The sequence below is a fragment of the Pantherophis guttatus genome, chromosome 4 (genome assembly GCF_059756535.1).
Source record: "Pantherophis guttatus breed Tessera chromosome 4, ASM5975653v1, whole genome shotgun sequence".
Classification (NCBI taxonomy): Eukaryota; Metazoa; Chordata; class Lepidosauria; order Squamata; family Colubridae; genus Pantherophis; species Pantherophis guttatus.
The window spans coordinates 158,508,943-158,529,261 of record NC_142066.1 but is presented as its reverse complement, the minus strand read 5'-3'; the positions used below and the strand labels follow the sequence as shown (position 1 = coordinate 158,529,261).

Genomic DNA, 20,319 nt, shown 5'->3' with positions numbered 1-20,319 from the left:
ACCTAGTTGGGTCGTGAAATGCCTGTGAGAAAATCACCAAGCTCAGAGAGGAAAAAGGAGCCCAGAGAGAGGGAGAGAGTTACAGGAGGAGGAGGACCTGGTCTTCTGCTTGAGCTTCTCCTCTATCTTCCGTGATTTTTTTCCTTCTCAGGTAGATTCATTGCAAGGGAAGCCGAACTCATTTCTCTTCTCCGGGGGCCACTTGACAGAGTAGAGGCCGATTCCCCAGCAGCCTCTCCTAACTCCTAGGAGAGCCTCCAGTTGCAAGCTGAGTTCACAGAAGTCATGCACCCCCCCCCCCCGCAAATCACCCCCAAGGCTGTTTCTTCCACCCCATCACGAAAGAGGAGGAAAAAAGGAGAGAAGCACTGAAGGAAACTGGGGCTCACCAAGCGAAAGAAGCAAAGAGCAGGTCTCCAGCATCACTTCCTGGTGGAGCTCCTTCTGACTGCCTTCCAACAGAGACCACTCCTCCAGCGAGAAGCCCACCACCACGTCCTCAAAGGTCACCCGGTCTGGAGCCGCGCCGGCTGTGCCTGCTGCTCGAAGGGCCTCATTCTGTGCCTGCACCTGAAGCCGAGAGATACACGCATGTGTGAGCGAGGTTGACCCATTGTTTCCGTCCCTTGAGGAATTCCGGACATGGGAGACCCTTCCCTCGGATCGGATCTGACTGCCATCTGTAGGGTCTCCTGCTGGAGCAGGGGGTTGGACTAGATGACCTCCAAGGTACCTTCCAACTTGTGATTCTATTCTATACTATACTATCTTCTGGTTAATTTATTGGCTGGTGCAGCGGCTGGCAACCTTTCGGGCACCAGGAACCAGTTCCGTGGAGAGAGGTTTTTCAGTGGACCGGAGGGGACTGTGAATGGGGCTTCCCTTGTTATTATTATTATTTATTATTATTTATTGAATTTGTATACCGCCCTACTCCCGAAAGACTCAGGGCAGTGAACAGCCAGATAAAATACATATAATACAAATGTTAAAAAACCATTAAAATACAATTAAATAATTGGCCCGGAAAACGAAATTTAAAACACCCGAAATTCATAAGCGGTGTTTGTGGGGCTTGGTTCCTGTCCACAAAGCGAAGGTTGGGCTCCTCTGGGTAAATGGACATGGCGGTACTTGGAGACAGCCGGATAGGAAAAAAGGAAAGAATATAAGCAAACACAAAGGCCTCCAAAGAATAAGAATGCAGCTAGTCCTCAAGCTACAATTGCCATAAAGTCCAATATTCCGGTTGCTAAGTGAGACATTTGCCCGGTGAACTTTGCCCCGTTTTATGACCTTTCTTGCCTGGCTCAGCTGATCGTGCTTGGCAAGATGGGTACAGCCTGTCACAAGAAGAGACAGGATGATGGTTTCCAGAGCTTCCTCTTCCGCCTCCTCCTCTTCCCCCTCCTCTTTTTCCTTCTTCTCTTCCTCCTCCTTTTTCTCCTCTTCCCCTCCTCTTCTCTTTTTTCCTCTTCTTCCTCCTCCTCTACCTCCTCCTCCTCTTCCCCCTCCTCCTTCTACCCTTCTCCCTCCTCTTCCTCCTCCTTCTCTTCTCCTTCCTCCTCTTCTTCCTCCTCCACTTCCTCTTCCCCTTCACCCTCCTTCTACTCTTCCTCCTTTTCTTCCCCCTCCCCCTCTTCCCCCTTTTTCCCAAGTGGATGCCCGTCCAGACCGCCGTGGGTTTTCCTGCATAAACAGACAGACAGGCACATACATATAGGCACAGACCCCAAATCCCTGTGCTTGCAAGAATGGGGAAAGACCCGCCGACCTTCCCTGGAGAAGACCTGAGCGGCCTCCGATCCGGACCTGATGCGCTACCTGTGGACCCCCCCCCCCGCCCCAGAGACTGCCGGGGAGCCGGACGACCCCTCCTCGCCCTGAGCCTTCCTGGCCTCGTCCCACCGCCTCCCCGCAATCTGAACTCCCACTCCCGCCCTCCAAGCAGTCCGAGGACGAGCGGTGCTTTTCTCCCCGAGAGGCACTCCGAGCGCAAGCAGCCTTACCCTGCGCGCAGCCTCGCCTGCGTCGGGTGTCTCCGCCGTCCACAGCCATCCGGACACCGGGTTCATCCTGCATTCCCCCCACCCTCCCCGGGAGTGGATGATGGGGGAACTCCGCGCTGCGCCCGGCCGGGATGCTCCGGCAATTGGGAGAGCTCACCAGATTCGGTGGATCGCGCGCAAGGCCCGGCTGGGAGCCGTAGTTCCTCGGGGGCGGGTGCTCTGCAACCCTCCCAGAGTGGGGAACTACGAGTCCCAGCGGCCACCGCGGTGAGGAGACCCCCTCCCCATCTTTTACTCTCACCCAGCTGATGGGCTGGACAGCGCCCGGCTTTGCCCGAGTGGCTCCGGGCCAGGGCTGCGGAGGAGCGCCAGTTCAAACTGGGGGAGGGGGGGGGGTCCTTCTATTCTTGGTCGGTGGGTTTCGTTCCAGCAGGGCTAAAAGAGGGTGGGCTATTCCCTTGGGTTGCTTTATTCCGCCTTGAAGGATTTGTAATTTGACTCCCACCTCCCCACGTAACAGCCTCGCGAGGTTTTTGGGGATGGGGGCTTCGTCCCCGCCACCGCACCCCAGGGGGTCGACCCTTCGGGGACCCCCCTCCCCAAGCCCTTCCTCGCAACCGGATCTTCGGGGTTGCCGCGCCCCGCCCGCGTGAAGAATCAGAAGATTCCCCCGGGAAGATTTGGCGATCTTAATTCCGTTTGGTCTCGTGATTTTAGGGGGGGGGCGTCTTTATATTTGGTGGTTTTAAGGGAGGAGGGGTGTTATCGTGCTGTAAACCAGAGAGAGGGGGAGGAAGGCAGGAAGGAGAGGGAGGGAGGGAGGGAGAAAGGAAGGAAGGAAGGAATAAGGAGAGAAAGGAAAAGGGAAGGAAAGAAAGGAAAGGAAAGAAAAAAAGGGAAGGGAAGATCCAAAGGAATCTGGAGCATTTCCCCCCTCATCAGAACTGATGAACTTTCTTGGATGAGAAGTGAAATGTCTTTAAAGAAAACATCAAGAAAATCCAGTTGCCTTTTGAAGAACAAAAACATTATCCTCAGTGCTAGAACCAAGGTGGGGGTTGCTCTCTGTTTATATGTCATCCCTGCAGCACTGATGCTGTTCCCTAGTTGGGTCAGGAAACATCTGCAAGAAAACCACCCAGCTCACAGAGCACTGAGGCCCCCACAATATTACTCCTCTTCCTCCTCATTATAAATCCCCTCATTCAATAATGGTTTTTTTTAAATTCTTTATTATAAATTCCCGCATTTAATATTTTCTTTTTTAAAAATATGCTTGATTATAAATTCCCCTAATCAATATTTCCTTTTTTTAGAAAAAGGCTGTTGGTGATAAATTCCCACATTCAATACTTGATTATAAATTCCTGCATCAATATTTTGTAGAATTTTTTCTCTTTTTTATAGTAATATTTTAGATAATAACAATTTTAATAATAATTTTAAAAATAATAATTTTAAAAATAACAATTTTAAATAATTTAAATAATAATTTTAATAATAACGATGATGATGATAAGAATCAAAGTACAAAAAAATTGCTACAGGCTGTGAAAATGGAGAACATTATAAAAACAATAGAAACAAAGGCAGAATATAAGGAAAAACAGCTAGATGACAGATTAAATGCATGGAAAACCAAAGCTTTGCATGGATAGCACTTGAAAAACATTGAAGGAAAATGTGGTGACAACTTTACATGGGCACCAGAGGTGGGTTTCAGCAGGTTCTGACCAGTTCTGGAGAACTGGTAGCGGAAATTTTGAGTAGTTCGGAGAGCCTGTAGTAAAAATTCTGACTGACCCCACCCCCACCTATTCTCTGTCTCCCAAGTCCCAGCTGATCAGGAGGAAATGGGGATTTTGCAGTTTCCTTCCCCTGGATTGGGACGGAAGGGAGATTTTACAGTATTCTTCCCCTGCCACTCCCACCAAGCCATACCCACCAAGCCACACGCACAGAACTGGTAGTAAAAATTTTTGAAATCCACCACTGATGGGCATGGCTTAAGATGGGAACCATCAAGAAAGAAACGGAAGGTTTAATACTTGCTGTTCAAGAACAAGCACTACAATCTAATAACACCAGCGGAACTGCAAAAAACTGTGCTACTGGGAACATCGTACATCTTAAGAAGATATTTGGTCAATACCTAGGATGCTGGCAGCAACCCATACTGACCATCAGCACTAGTCAAAAATATTTGTGATACATTTTTAATGTATTTTTTATTTTGTATAATGTATTTATTTTATAATGTATTTGTATTTTGTATTTTTTATTCATGTTTAATGAATAAAAGATAATAATAATAATAATAATAATAATAATAATAATAATAATAATAATAATAATAATAATAATAATAATAATAATAAAGCAAAGATACCAAAACCCACCGACAATCCAAACAGCCGACTTTGCAACAACAAAGTCGAAACTGTTTCACATTTAATATGTAAATACAGCAAAATCACACAAATTGATTACAAAGCTAGACACAACCCAGTTGCTAAATTATTCCAGTGGTCATTATGTAAAAAATACGAGTTACCTGTATCCAAAACGTCATGGGAACATAAAGTGGAAAAAGTTATAGAAAATGAGAAGGTGAAGCTCTTGTGGGACTTTTGAATACAGATGGATCGTAATTTGGAACACAATATGCCAGATATTACAGTTGTCAAAAACCGAAACATATAATTTATTGATATCACGGTACCAGGAGATGCCAGAGTCGAAGAAAAAGAACTGGAAAAAATCACGAAATATCACGACCTGGCCATCGAAACTACACGGGTACATGTAACTGTGATAACCCATTATCATCGGGGCACTTGGTACCATGTCCAAGAATTTTATAAGATACATCAACGAATTGCAGCTTCCTGCAATAACACCAGCGGAACTGCAAAAAACTGCGCTACTTGGAACATCGTACATCTTAAGAAGGTACTTGGTTGATCCCTAGGACGCTGGCAGCAACCTGTATCAACCATTAGCACCAGTCAATGGTATTTGTGATGCATTTTTGAATGTTCAGTTGACTGAGTTTCATGTTTAATGAATAAAAATAATAAAGTTCATAATCATTAATTTCATAATTATTTATTTATTTTATTTATTTATTTCATTATACTTATATGCCGCCCTTCTCCCGAAGGACTCGGCGCGGCTTACAGAAATTAAGAAAATGAAAACAGTAACAATAACTTACACAAGACAATCAATTTAAAATCCACCCAATTAAAATCATTATAAAATTAAAAGTTCGTAAGAACAAGCAAAAAAGATATTTTAGAGAATGGGGGGGAACGGATGCAATTTTCAGTAAAACTAATTGTTTCCCGGACAAGGAAACATTTATACAGATTAAGGAGCCTATATGCAGTATATATATTTCAAGGAAGGCTGAGGGCGCAGGTTGGAGTTCCATTCTTCGGCCCCTTTTGCTTGGTTCTCGGCTAGGAAGGCGCTGTATTCCTCCGGGCCTCCAGGGGCCGCTGCTTCCGACGGGAGCCGCCGCGGGGCGCATGCGCGCTCCTCGATCCGCCCTGCGCTGAGGCTCGCCCGACGCCGGAGCGGCGTCCCAGGGCGCATGCGCAGAAGCTGCACCTAGCGGGTATCGGCCATGGCCGAGTGGACGCCTGCCCAGGTGAGGGTCAGCATTGCCCTTCCCGGGCGGGGAGGGGGAGAGAGGAGGGGAGGGGCAGGAGGGGGTCCTGCTGTCCAGGTTGGCTTGCGGGGGAGGGCTGGCGGGTCTCCAGGTGCCCCAGATCGGCTGCAGCCTCTTTGGGGACCCCCGAACTCCCTGATTGACAGCATCAAAGGGTGGGGCAAGAGGGCTCCTGAGCATGTGCAGAGTGCTCAACAATGCACAAAGCCCCCCATTTGAGGAGGGGCTGTTGGGAACAGCAGGCAGGATCCCTCTTGGGCGGGGAGCTGTCAGGTGGCCCTTTTGGCGGGGGGGGGCATTGGGGGTCCAGGTTGGCTGGGGGGGGGGCTGGCTCCATAAAGACCAGACGGGCTGCTGCCTCTTTGAGGACCCTGAACTCCCTGATTGACAGCATCAAGGGGTGGGGCAAGAGGGCTCCTGAGCACGTGCAGCCTTGCAGCTTGCATAAAGACCCCAGTTTGGGGGGGGGGCTGTTGGGAGCAGCAAGAAGGATCCCCTTGAGAGTGGGGAGAGCAGTCAGATGGCTCCTTTTGTGAGGTGGGAAGCATTGGAGGGCCCTGGCTGGCTTTTTGGGGGGAGGTCTGGGGGGGCTCCAGATGCCCCAGACAGGCTGCTCTCTGTTTTGGGGACCCCTGAACTCCCTGACTGACAGCATCAATGGAGTGGCAAGAGGACTCCTGGACATCTGCAAAGTGCACAGTTTTGCAGCAATGCACAAAGCCCTCCATTGGGGGAGCTGTGGGGAGCAGCAGGAAGGATCCCTCTTGGGAGTGGGGGGATGGCTCCTTTTTGGGTGGGGGTCTCCCACCCAAAAAGGGGGCCACTGGGGGACTCCTGAGCATGGCAGGATGGGAAGCCTTGTTGAGAAGCCTTGACAGCATTGGGATGGGGCGGTGAAAGCAAGAGGGCCCCTGAGCACGTGCAGAAGGCATGCAAAAAAAGTCCCCTTTGGGGAAGGGGTGATGATGAATTATTTATTTATTTATTTATTACATGTATTTATATGCCGCCCTTCTCCTGAAGGACTCAGGGCGGCGAACACAAGTTAAGAAACAAGTACAATAAAATCATAATTTAATCCAAATAATTAATTAGTAGTAAATAATAAAGCCCGGAATCAGTCTCAGCCTATTTGTTTGAAAAGCCAAGTCTTCAGGTCCCGACGGAAGGAACGGAGATCAGGAGCCGTCTGGAGCTCGGTAGGTAATTCATTCCAGAGGGTGGGAGCACCCACAGAGAACGCCCTACCCCTGGGCACAGCAAGGCGACATTGGCTTTGCCATCGGAACCCTGAGGAGAGCGGCCCTATGTGAGCGAACAGGACGGTGGGAGGCAGGCAGGAGAAGGTCCTGCAAATATCCCGGACCTAAGTCATGAAGGGCCTTATAGGTGAGAACTAGCACCTTGAAGCGGACCCGGAGAACCACTGGTAACCAGTGCAGCTCACGCAGGAGGGGTGTTATATGGGAGTAACGAGGGGCTCCCGTAACAACCCGTAACAAAATTATGCCCTTCAATTGTTAAATGTGTCACCCGGTTGCTAAATGAATCTGGCTTGTCAGAAGGTTTGAAAAGGGGATCATGTGAGCCCCGAACACACATAAATACGAGTCAGTTGCCCAATGCCTGAATTTTGATCACATTAACCGTGGGGATGCCATGACGGTCATATGTGTGAGACACGGTCGTAAGTCCCCTTCTTTCAGGGCATTGTACATGGAATGGTCACTAAACAGACACTGCAACTGTCATAAATATGAGCTGGTTGCCAAGCATCCAGATTTTGATCACATTGACTGCGGGAATGCCACAACGGTCATAAGTGTGAAACACAGTCCTAAGTCCTTTTTTCAGGGCTGTTGTACCTTGGAACAGTCACTAAATGGATGCACAACCGTCATTAATACGAATTAATTGCCAAGCGTCCAAATATTGATCACGCAACAGCAGAGATTCTGCGACGGTTGTAAATGTGAACAACGGTCCTAAATCGAGGGGGGTTGTTGGGTGCATCTTCGAGCTGTTGCTAAACAAACTGTTGTAAGTTGAGAACTCCCCATATGGTCCGTCAGTTCTCTGTGTTGTCCCCAGCTGACCCTTTTTCCTCATTGTCACCAAGCACGGGTGCTGACTTCTGATCTTCCTTCCTGGCTAGGCGTGGGAATGGGAGGTGGAGCCTCAGCACCTGGCGCCTTTCCAACCTCCCGCCATTTTCGACCAATCAGCCGAGCGAGAGATCTACCCGGCGGCTGAGATCTCCCTCTGGACGGTGGTGGCTGCTCTCCAAGCGGTGGAGAGGAAGGTGGACACATCAGCAGCTCGCCTGCTCAACCTCGAAAGCCGCACGGCCACTGCCGAGAAGAAGATCTTCGAGTGCGAGAAGACAGAACTAGAATTCAGCAGCCACCTGGCGGCTTTGGGCACCTTGATCCAGGAATACCGGGTGCTCCAACGGCGCCTGGAGAACGTGGAGAACCTCCTGAAGAACCGCAACTTCTGGATTCTCAGGCTCCCCCTCGGTCCGAAGGGGGAGATCCCCAAGGTAAAAAAAAAAGAAGCACACAAGTTGAATGCAACCACGCAACGGGTACGAATACTGCCTGCACCTGGCTGGCTGTGGATGCGCCCGATGTGACACGAGTGGCTTGCTCGGTCCCATGGAGCGGGGTCTCCAACCTTGGGAACTTGCCGGCTGAAGAATTCTTAAAAGTTTCCAAGGTTGGGACTGAGTGAGCCACCTGTGTCACAATGAATATGTCCGCAGCCAGCCACTATGGCCGGCTGAGGAATTGTGGTAGTTGAAGTCCACACTCTTTCAAGTTGCCAAGGTCGAGAAAAGTGCCACGACTGTCCTTTGAATCTGCGAAGCAGGTGACCTTGGTGAGGTCTTGGACGGCTGCCTCTCATTTCAGGTCCCTGTGACGTTTGACGAGGAGCAAGCGGTCCATTTTTCCACACCGGAATGGGCCAAACTGGAAGACTGGCAGAAGGAACTCTACCGAAACATCACAAGAGGAAGCTACGAGCCGCTAGTCTCTCTCGGTAAGCGCCGAGTTTGCCTTGAGGGGAATTTTTATTATTGCTTTAGGCCAGGGGTCCACAATCCGCCAGCTGCGGTCTATGACTGGACCTGAACTCTTCGGAACTGGGCCGTAGAAGTGGAACCGTCCCCTCTCCCCTAATAACTAATCAGACAGGACCCCGCCATCTTCCTCCATCACTTCTTTCTCCTCCTCCCTCCCTTCTAGCACTGATGTTGTTACCTAGCTGAGTCATGAGATGTCTGCAAAGACAGCACCAAGTTCAGAGAGCGCCAAGGACCCCACTGTGTGTTTCTCCCCCTCCTCCTGCTCTGCAACCTTCCTCCCTTCTAACACTAACACTGATGATGTAACCTAGTTGGGTCATGAAATGTCTGCAAAACTATCAAGGTCAGAGAGCACCAGGGACCCCACAGTCCTCCTCCCCCTCCCCAGGAACCTCACACCCTTCTAGCGCTGATGATGTTCCCTAGCTGGGTCACGAGACATCTGCAAAAAAAACCTCACTCAGCTCAGAGGGCACCAAGGAGACCCCCCCCAGTTCAACCCAGAGCTACAAAGACTCCTTTCCATCGGCTTAACCTCTTTCTTTCCGTTCTCCAGACTCTGCCATCGCCAAAGCTGACGTCCTTCCCCCTCAGGCGGGTCTGGGGGCAGCACCCCACATTGCGGATCAGCCCTCGGCGGGGGAAAAGGAATTCCCCCCGGCGCCCAAACTAGGTGCGTGAAACGTCCAAACGGAGTGTAGCTTTCGCTCTGCAAATTTCTCTCCTGATCCCAGTTGGTTTGAAATCATGATTTCTTTTTCTTTGTAACCCATCTCTGATCATTCTTCAAAGCCCCCATCCCAATCCCTGGAGAAAAAGGGTCCTTCTTTGGGAGCGAGGGAGGCAAGAATCACAGGCTCTCATCCCTTTCCACAATGTTTGCGTGGCTGAATTTGGCAGGTGGAGCCTGGGTTAGAGCTTTCCCCCTCGCCACTTCAGGCCAAGAATGGGGAATCTTGCAAGCGTTGGGGAGCCCCGAGGTCCCCCAGAGACAGGCTAGGAGTCGGTCCTCCTGAAGCATTCTTTTTTTTTTTTTAATAATTTTTATTAAACAGTTTTTTTTAAAAGAACAAAAAAGAAATTTTTACAATTGTCTTCTTTTCAACATTTTCACATCAGTAAATGTTTCTTACATATCCTTTTTTCTCCCTTACTTCAATTTACCATTTATACATATAATTTATATACATAAAGATAACAATGTACTCAATTTCAATCATACATTCTATGTCCGTTCCATTTCCACTTATTTGTCATTTCAATTCCTATATCTTCCTCATTTACTCTTTCCTTGCCCTTTATACCTCTAATTATTCATACCATTTCTCCCATACCATATAGTATTCTGTTTCCTCCTTTTCTTGTATTTCTTTTGTGAGCTTGTCCATCTCTGCACACTCCAAAACTTTTCTATTCAAATTTTCTTCCGTTGGTGTATTATTATTTTTCCAATTTTCTGCATATATTATTCTTGCCGCTGTTGTAATATGTATAATTAAATATTGTATTTTTTGGTCTTATATCCCTGGAAGTATTCCTAACAAAAATATTTCTGGCTTCATCTCAATATGTTGTCTGGTTATCTCTTCTAAATATATTCTAATTTTACTCCAATATTGTTTAACCTTGGGGCACGTCCACCACATGTGGTAGTATGTTCCCTGCCTTTGTTTACATTTACAGTAGGTTGATGGAATATTGATGAACATTTTGGCCAGTCTCGCCGGTGGAAGGTGCCACCTATAAAACATTTTATACACATTTTCCTTGTAGGCTACAGACATTGTCAATTTGTAATTTTTATTCCACAATTTCTCCCATTTCTCCAATGTTATAACCAAAATTTTTGGGCCAAATTATCATATTTTCTTTGACTACCTCCTCCTCCATTTTGTATCTCAATAAATAATCAATTTTTTTATCAATTTGTCCTCTGCCTTGGATTTTGTCTAATTTGTGTGTTTTTTAAAAATCCATATTATTCTAAATCTGTCCTGTATCTAGATTGTATCTGCGTATATGGCCACCAATCAGTGTCTGTACCCTGTTCTTTTAGTTCTTGTCTTGTTTTCAGTTCCCCTTGACCGTTTAATAAATCTTTATATCTTTTAATTTTGTCAATATCCAATACGTTGGGTAAATTAGTGCCTAATGATTGTCGATAGCCAATCTGGAATTTTATTGTAATGATTCTTTTTTATCCTTTGCCATATTTGTAGTAGCGCATCTCTAATTAAATGTCTTTGGAAGTAGCTATGTTGTCTGTTTTTTCCATCCCATAAGAAGGCACGCCCCCCTATCTGTAAATTGTGCCCCTCTAACGTTAAGATTCTTTTATGCCTTAATTCAATCCAATCTTTGATCCAGGTGAGTGTTGTTGCCAGTCTGGGAGCCCAAAGCCTTCTGAAGCATTCTTGAAGAGCTCAAAAATATGAGACGCTTCTTCCGGGCCTGAGTCTGTAAATGTAGACCCCGCCTTCCATTTTCCCTTCCCTGACTTTCCAGGGCACGCCATGATTCGCACTCGTTGCTGTGGTTTGCGTCTGGGATGACTCGATGTCCAGCAGCATTTAGAAAGTGACTTTGGTGCTCTCCAAATTGGGTGGTTTCCTTGCAGACGTTTCATGACCCAGCTAGATATCATCATCAGTGGTAGGAGAGAACGGGGTTTGTGGAATGGGAAAAGGAGAGGGAAGAGGAGGAGGAGGAAGAGAAGGGGAGGAAGATGAGGAGGTAAAGGACTATAGGGCCTTGCTGCTCTCTTGAGCTGGGTGGTTTTCTTGTAGACCTTTCACGACCCAACTAGGTAACATCATCAGTGCTAGAAGGGACAGAGGTTAGAGACCATATCCTGTTCCTTTCCAGCACTGATGCTGTTACCTAGTTGTGTTATGAAACATCTGCAAGAAAACTACCCAGCTCAGAGAGCAGCAAGACCCTACAATCCTCTCCACAACCCCTCCTCCCTTCTTGTACTGATGTTGTTACCTATTTGGGTCATGAAATGTCTGCAAGAAAACCACCAAGCTCAGAGAGCACCAAGAACCCCACAATCGTCATCCTCCCTCTCTGCAACCCCCTTCTCCCTTCTAGTACTGATGTGGTTACCTATTTGGGTCATGAAATGTCTGCAAGAAAACCACCCAGCTGAGAGCCCCAAAGACCCCTCATTTCAACCCTGAGATACAAGAATCTTCTATCAGTAGTTCTATCAGCAGTGCCTGATAGAAAGTCCCTACAGAGAGTGGCAGGGACAGCGGAGATGATAGAAAGCTCACTTCCATCATTCAGGATGCTGCTTATAAGCGCTGTGTGCTTAGAGCTCAAAGCATTGTTAGACCCACACCCACACCCACCATGGTCTGTTTCTGTTGCTCCCCTCTGGTAGGAGATTTCAAAGCATTTCTAGCAGGACTTCCCAATTCTGTAGCAGCTTTGTTCCCTAGGCCATCTGTCTGAGAAACTCTAAGATTCGTTTTTCTCGCCACATACACGTATACATCCGAACTATTGTGTTATTTCTGTGTCATGTAATATATGTAGGTATATGCATAATTTTGTATTGATTGGTTGATTTTGTCATGTTTAAGTTGTGTATATTAGAGGTGGAGACCCTTTGAGAGCTGCATGTAACGATATTTCATTTTAATGTACGCCAATTAATCTACATTCAAAGTCACAATAAAGTTATTCTGTAGTTCTGTATCAGTACCTACCTGTGATCCTCTTTCCTATCAGCAGAACCATTGACTTCCAAAGACGATCTCTTGTCCTGGATTAAGCAGGAGGAATCTCCCGGTCCTGGGAAATGGAATCTGGAGAGAGAGATCCCTGCCACCCTCGGCTACGGTTAGTGTGGTCAAATGATCACAGGCCTCCAGGAGAAGCCATGATGCCATCTCATCTGACATGATGTTATCACACTTCCTGGCATGATCAACTGGGGAATTCTGGGAGTTGAAGTCCATCTTCATCTCTTAAAAGCATGCTGGCTGGGGAATTCTGGGAGTTGGAAGTCCACCTCTCTTAAAAGCATGCTGGCTGGGGAATTCTGGGAGTTGAAGTCCACCATTCGTAAAGCATGCGGATTGGAGAATTCTGGGAGTTGGTCCACCCCTCAAGTGCCCATGGCTGAGCAACATGCCTTCAAAACATTTGCACCTCTCTTGTCTTCTTCCAATGACAGTCTCAAATATTAGCTCTCCTCCTTCGCTGCAAAATCCGTCCATTTAAGGATTCCCTTTGATTCAGATTCCTCGGGGGAGGAGGGCTTCAAATGACTCGGCTCCAGCTTCTACCCCTGTTTTAACTGAGTTATTTCCCCCTTCCCCCTCGTTCTCCTCTCTTCCAGACGAGAGCACCAGAATCAAAAGCGAGGAACAGAAGCTCCAAGAAAGTTTGAAACAGGCTTTGCCTGTCCGGCTCCATGCAGCACCCAGCGACGAGGTCTTCCAGACCTCCAGATGTTGCCAGAGGCAAAGCTGCCCTCCGGGTCAACCTGCCCCTCCTCCTCAAAAGCCACCAGAGGAGCTACCCCACCCCAGTGAGAGAACCTGTCCTGAACCCGAGGCCGCCCCGCCAGCAACCTGCTTGAAGGAAGGCCAGCTGAAATGTTTCAAGGGTCTGGATGAGCTTTCCTTGCCCCCAAGGATTCCCGCAGGAGAGGAAGTGTACGGGGAAGGGGTCATGCCAGTGACCGAATCCGGTGTCCCCCAGGTCCCTGAGCCCTACCTGTGCCCAGAGAATAACAACAACTTCAGCAATGTGGCTGTCTCCGAAACAGCCGGCCGGCCACACGCCTGCTCCCTCTGCCCGAAGAGTTTCCGGCTGAAGACCAGCCTGCTTATCCACCAGAAGACCCACGCTGTGGGGAAGAGTGACAGCCCCTTTGTGTGCTCTGAATGTGGCTGCGGCTTCAGCCACCAGGCCCAGCTGACTCGGCACCAGGCCATCCACGCCGACCGGCCGCACCAGTGTTCGGAATGCCACAAAGCCTTCAACCGCAAGTCCAGCCTGGTGGTCCACCAGAAGACGCACCGCGAGCGACCGCGCCCTTTCCAGTGTCCTCAGTGCAGCAAGACTTTCATCCGGAAACAGCACCTGGACGATCACACCCGCACCCACACGGGGGAAAAGCCCTACCAATGTCCCGAGTGCGAGAAGCGTTTCGCAGAGAAGTCCAAACTGACTAACCACTACCGGATCCACACTGGGGAACGGCCATACCGCTGCGGGCAATGTGACAAGCGCTTTGTGCGTGCCCACCACTTGGTCAAGCACCAAAGCAGCGTCCACCAAGCTGGAGCTAAGCTGTTCTCCTGTCGTGAGTGTGGACAGAGTTTCAGCCATGCCCAAGCCTTCCTCAGCCACCAGGCCAGCCATGCCAATGGCGAGAGGCGCCACCGCTGCACCGAGTGCCTCAAGACCTTTGCTCGCAGGAAGTACCTCCTGGAACACCAGCGCATGCACACGGGAGAGAACCCATACGCCTGCCCACACTGCGGCAAGCACTTCCGATACAAGCAGTCACTAAAGCAGCATCTGCGCACGCACCGGGAGCAACCACCACCACCACCATCTGGGCCTGCTGTGCCACCAAGCCTGCCAGTCACTAACCCCCTGGAGAAAGACCCTCTCTTTGAGGCCAACCCACCCAGTGGGACCTGAAGCTAGGCCGCAAGTGGTCTTTTGTGCCAAATGAACCACTGGGCTACAATTGGCCTGTGGATAGGCCAGCTGAGATCTTCGCTGCCTTGCATGGGGTGGCTCCAATGCTTCTTCTCCCCCCACATGGAGAGGCTTTCTTCTTGCTTGCTGGTCAGGACCATGTGGGGCAGACTCTAGTCCTGTGTAATAAGCCCAGCTCCCTGCGATCAGAACACACCGATTGTCTGAAATATTTCTTTGATGGAGACAGCTGACGAAAGACTCTCGCCGTCCTGCATTGCAGTCTGAGGAGCTGCAAGTCCTGGTCAAACTGGGGAAAAATGCGCCTAAATTGTGATCATGTCCACTTACCTTCTTGGTTCCATTAGCCGGTCCAGTACTGGAGGCCAGCCTGCTGGAGTCAAAAGGGCTGCACCCCAAGGCCACGGTTCCCCCGCCTGCAGGGAGAAAAAAACAGACCCCAAGATTGCCGTGCATGACTGTGGTTTTCTGGCCTCGCCCTCCATGCACTTAGCTAGATGATCAGAGAAGCGTTTGAAAGCACTTTGTGTGCAGCGGGTACAAAAAACAGCCCGAAAGTTAGAATTGACTGCCACCTGCCTCTCGTCTCCGGAGGGCCACGCAAGGCAGCTGTCCGTGGCCAAAATTCTTAACAGTTCCACACACTCGGTCTACAGGAGCTGCCCACTCCTCAAAGATACCCTTCCTTATTTTGCTGCTGTTGATCAAAAGCTGCATTGTCTGGTTTACCAGTTTTCTGCCAGTGTCAACCTATGCCAAGAAGCTCTTTTGCTGAAGGCTCGGCTGCGGTTTTCCATGTGGTCCGTTTATCGCCGAGACTCTGATGCCAGTTCTTATGCCCTCCCTGCCTGTTCAGACAGTGACATGAAATCACGAGTTTTGCTCTGTCTCTTCAAATTTGTCACCAAGAGGCTGTACCCTTCACATCACTCTCCTGCCCTGAAAATGCCCCTCCCCCCAAAAGAAAGAAGACTTGGTAAGCGGCCCTAAAATCATGGCCATAAGCCGAGACCTCAAGCCCATTTCCACACCAGGTTCTCACTACTTTAAATCCAATTGTACAACAAGTAGTTCTCAATTTACAACAGGACTACCTGTATTACTCTTTAATACAGGTAGTCTTCAACATACAGTTCATTTAGTGACTGTTCAAAATTGCAATAGCATGAGAAAAGTGACTTATTACTGTTTTTCACACATACAACCGTTGCAGCATTCTCGGAGTCACCTGATCCAAAATTTAGGCATTTGGAAACTGGCATGTACTTATAATAGTTGCAGTGTCCCTTGATCATGTAATCCCCTTTTGTAACCTTCCGACAAGCAAGGTCAACGGGGAAGCCACATTCACTTAACAAGTGTGACTAACTTAGCAACTGCATTGATTTACTTAACGACCGTGGCAAGAAAGGTCGTAACATGGGGTGGAAATGTAAATCGGGGGAAAAGTCTGCATCCCTTAGTGCAGGAGTGGGCAAATGTGACTCTTTTACAATCTGTGGACTTCAACTCTCAGAATTCTGGGACTTTTACAGGTTGTAAAAGAGCCACATTTGCCCACCCCTGCACTAGTGGTATCTTGCAAAGTGATAAGTGGTTCTGAAATTGCGTGCAAGCATGCTGGATTGTCCATTCGATACTCTGAAATGTTATCGGCCCCCATTCTCGCCTCATTCCAAGGCACCACAACTGTGTAGACACTATGTATGTGGGGGGGGGGGGAGCGCTCTGCCAATTCCATCCCTCCACCTACCAATTGCTAGCAAGCCTATCCCTGCTCCATTCTATGTCTGTTGGCCAAAACAAGTGAGGCATGGCTTCCTAAAGCCCAATACAGGTAGTTCTTCGCTTACGACAAGTCACTTAGTAGCCATTTGGAGTCGCTACCAGCCTTGAAAAGAGGACTTGCAACTCCGATCCGAAGTTCCGGCAATTGCCCTCTTGTATGGTCACATCATCATGCGTCAGGTCATTGACAATACGGCCACATTCGCAGCCATTTTGCAGCATCTCGCGGACACATGACTGCGTTCGGCAAAGGTTTTATTGAACATTGATACTTAATTTCTGCTTTTCGGCAAAACAGCACTGTGGCGAACGAGGGGTTCACTTATTGACTGCAGTGATAGGCCGTACTGACTTGACCAAATAAATTGTGCTACATGTGATACCAAACCGACATTGTGCATCCATTTTCCCACACAAAGCAGATAGTTCTTCCTACAAAATCTTTTTTCAACTCTTTTCAGTTTTTCCTGATACAACTCACACAGCTTCCAGTACATCATAAACATAGAAGCACACTTTCCCTGAATATGATCAAGGGGGAAAATATAAGGAGAGAGACCATTTGATCTAGTGGTTAAAACATTAGATTAGAAAGCAGGAGACAGTGAGTTCTAGTCCTTTCTTAGGCATGAAAGTTAGCCGGATGACTTTGGCTCAATTTCATTTCATTTCATTTATTAAATTTTTATACCGCCCTTCTCCCGAAGGACTCAGGGCGGTGTACAGCCATATTAAAAAACATACCCACAAAATTTAAAAAACAATTTAAAATATATTAAACATTTGGCCCTTATATTAAAAACTACAAACACCCAATTAAAATTCATATTCTAGGCTACCAGGAAATGGCATATTCTAGTGCTGCCTTAGCTATGAAAGCTGGTTCAGTAACTTTCAGCCAATCTGGAGACAGTGATTTCTAGTTCTGCCCTAGGCATGAAAGCTGGCCAAGTGAATTTGGGCCAATCTTGGTGATTACCCATATCACTTTGATGGTTTAAGGTGGGATTAGAACTCACTATCTCCTGGTGATTGGCCCAAAGTCAATCACATTTAGCTTTCACACCTAAGGTGGGACTAAAACTCATTGTCTCCTGGTTTCTTGACCAGCACCTTTGCACAATTATGTGCAAACTATTAAAACAATTATTTTATTACGGAAGAACAATATATCCATGGTTTTGGGGTGGAGTTCCATCAGTACGCTGATGATACTCAGCTGTACATCTCCACCCCAGACCATCCCGATGCCTTGGAAGTGATGTTCCAGTGCCTGGAGGCCGTGCGGGTCTGGATGGGGAGAAACAGGCTTCGACTCAACCCTTCCAAGAACGAGTGGCTGTGGCTGCCGGCGTCCCGGTATAGCCAGCTGGCGCCATCGCTGGTTATTGGGGGCAAATCATTGGCCCCCATGGAATGGGCTCGCCTCCTGGACGCACGGCTGTCTTTAGAAGAGCATATGACAGCCATGGCCAGGGGGGCTTTCTATCAGGTTCGCCTGATACGCCAGTTGCGCCTTTCTGGATCGGGACTCCCTACCCACGGTCACTCAAGCACTCGTCACTTCTCGTCTGGACTATTGTAATGCTCTCTACATGGGGCTCCCCGTGGGGTGTACCCGGAGGCTCCAACTGGTGCAGAATGCGGCTGCGCGGGGGATTATGGGAGCGACGGGGCACTCCCATGTGACTCCTTTCCTGCGCGAGCTGCATTGGCTTCCGGTGGACTTCCGGTGCGCTTCAAGGTGTTGGTGATCACCTTTAAAGCGCTCCATGGCTTAGGGCCGGGGTACTTACGGGACCGTCTTCTGCCACCAATTGCCTCCCACTGGCCAGTTCGCTCCCACAGAGAGGGCCTCCTCAGGGTGCCGTCGGCCAGACAATGTCGGCTGGCGACCCCCAGGGGGAGAGCCTTCTCTGTGGTGGCACCTACCCTCTGGAACAATCTACCCCCAGAGATTCGAGTGATCCCAGACCTTCGGACTTTTCGTCGGGCCCTTAAAACCTATTTCTTTCAGTTAGCCGGGCTGTCCTGATTTTATGGTGGGTTTTTAAAATTTGAAATTGGTTTTAAATTGAAATGTTTTAAATCATGGGCCAAACTTATTTAATTATTTTAAATCTATTTTAACTTTTGTGTACAAATGTTTTACTTTGGCTGTTCACCGCCCTGAGTCCGAAAGGAGAAGGGCGGTATAGAAATCTGATAATATATATGCATAATATATCTGATAATATATATGCATACAATCCTGGTTTAGGGACAATTGTCACCAATAACTTGGTCACTAAGTAATGCAGTCCATAAGTGGGGGAGGGGGGGAAATCACAATTTTACTTTTTCCATTCATAGGCAATTTAACTTACAATTCTTCCTTTCGTACGCAACTTCTTTTAGCCTTCAATGAATCAAGCTACATTTTTCATGTTTTAAAACATCTTTATTTCTAAAGAAATCAATTTCGTCTTCCAAGGAATCGAAGATCATTTCCAATATTTTAAAACATCCTTGATCTAACATGTATTATTATTATTATTATTAAGAGCCATCATGTTGTGTTACAGTACAAAAATAAAAGAATACAAAATTAGCGTTTACAATTACAGAACTGTACCTGTAAACATCAATAGAAATCCCCTTCCAAAGATTAGTCTTTTTGCTGCATTTTTGGAAACGTCGGATATGGAGGCCGAGAAGGCTAATGAACCAAGCAGCTTCTGGGATCTGCTCTTTTTCAGGATGGGGAGGAAGGAAGAGGTGAGCAAGAAATAACTGTCCGTAAAGAATTCATTAAGTTCTTTGCACATTTTTTTCTTCATCTATTTTCCTAGAACACATGCATTTCCCAATGTAGCTTTCTGAAACATTCTACATTCAGATCCATACTTCCTAATTTTCGTAGCGTTTCATTAACATCTGAGAAAACACCGATCGATATTTTCACATGAACTTCCTGGGCTCCCAATATACCTTTCCAAAATTGTTCTACATTTGGATTCATACTTCCTAATTTTCGTAACATTTCATTAGCATGAGAAAACACTGGTCAATATTTTCACATGAACGTCCTGGTCTCCCAATGCAACTTTCCAAAATAATTTGGATCCATAATTCCTAATTTTCGTAGCATTTCATTAACATCTGAGAAAACACCGTTTCAATAGTTCAATATTTTCACATGAACTTCCTGGGCTCCCTATGTAACTTTCCAAAATGTTCTACATTGGGATCCATACTTTCTAATTTTTGTAATATTTCGTTAACATCCGAGAAAAACAACAGTCGATATTTTCACACTGAACTTCCTGAACTTAAGTCTAGAATTTTATTTCTTCTTCCTCCTCCGCAATGCCTTGGGCCTCCAATTCTTCTTTAAGCTCAATCAATTCTTCGTTGGAAAGCTCTCCCTCGGGGTAGGCAATCCATTTTTTCACATCTTCCGCGTCTGCCTCTAAACTAAGGGCTCGGGCGAGGGTCAAAATGTTGTGACTGATTTCTTCCAAATCTTCGTTCGGATCAAAGCCTTCAAAATTATGGACGAGGAGAGCAAAGCGTTTTAAGCACCGTTCCCAAATCCCTTGCATGCATTTCATGCTGACATCCTTCCAGGCCGTTGCAATGTTTTCAATGCAGTGGCTGATATCGTACGCTTTCCAAAACTCACGCAAGGTCATCCCGTTGTCCTCCAGTGTGGCGACGGCCGTGGCCAGTGTGGCCCGTAAATAGCACGCTTTGAAGGTTGAGACAGCTCCCTGATCCATGGGCTGCAGGAAAGGGCTGGTGTTTTTTGGTAGATAAACGACCTTCACATCTGGATGGACATCGTCCAGGTGTGGGGGATATCCAGGGGCATTGTTGAGGAGCAGAAGAATTCTAAAAGGGATTCTGTTTTGAAAACAATATTCCTGCACTTGAGGGATGAAACAATTCACAAACCAATCCTCGAAGAAGACTTGGGTCATCCAAGCCTTCTGATCAGATTGGTAATAAACGGGCAGGGTCTCCTGGCCGATATTTTCGCACATGGGGGGATCCTCCGATTTGTGGATTAGAAACGGCTTCAGCTTGAA

The 20,319-nt window shown here is 47.6% G+C and overlaps 2 protein-coding genes across 5 annotated transcripts in view; one reads left to right on the top strand and one right to left on the bottom strand.

Annotated features, from left to right (window-relative positions):
* Window positions 1-2,225, bottom strand: part of KRABD3 (KRAB domain containing 3) — a 30,101-nt gene extending 27,876 nt beyond the window's left edge. For 2 of the 3 annotated variants that reach the window (XM_034430544.3, XM_060683226.2), the window contains exons 1-2: window positions 2,010-2,225; window positions 390-570 (exon numbers count right to left, since the gene is read on the bottom strand). In XM_034430544.3, the coding sequence (XP_034286435.2) occupies window positions 390-570; window positions 2,010-2,075 (247 nt within the window). In that variant the 5' untranslated portion in view covers window positions 2,076-2,225. The remainder of the gene's footprint in view (window positions 1-389; window positions 571-2,009) is intronic. The other variant, XM_087894297.1, reaches the window with a different exon arrangement.
* A 3,305-nt stretch (window positions 2,226-5,530) lies between these two features.
* On the top strand, window positions 5,531-16,636 carry LOC117673265 (zinc finger protein 783). 2 transcript variants are annotated; one of them, XM_034430549.2, is made up of 6 exons: window positions 5,531-5,664; window positions 7,841-8,227; window positions 8,598-8,727; window positions 9,330-9,446; window positions 12,515-12,622; window positions 13,125-16,636. In XM_034430549.2, the coding sequence occupies exons 1-6, from the start codon at window positions 5,641-5,643 to the stop codon at window positions 14,438-14,440; spliced, it is 2,082 nt and encodes a 693-aa protein (XP_034286440.2). In that variant the 5' UTR covers window positions 5,531-5,640; the 3' UTR covers window positions 14,441-16,636. The 2 variants fall into 2 exon arrangements, with proteins under 2 accessions (XP_034286440.2, XP_034286439.2); XM_034430548.2 differs by having other exon boundaries at window positions 12,512-12,622.
* The last annotated feature ends 3,683 nt before the right edge of the window (window positions 16,637-20,319 follow it).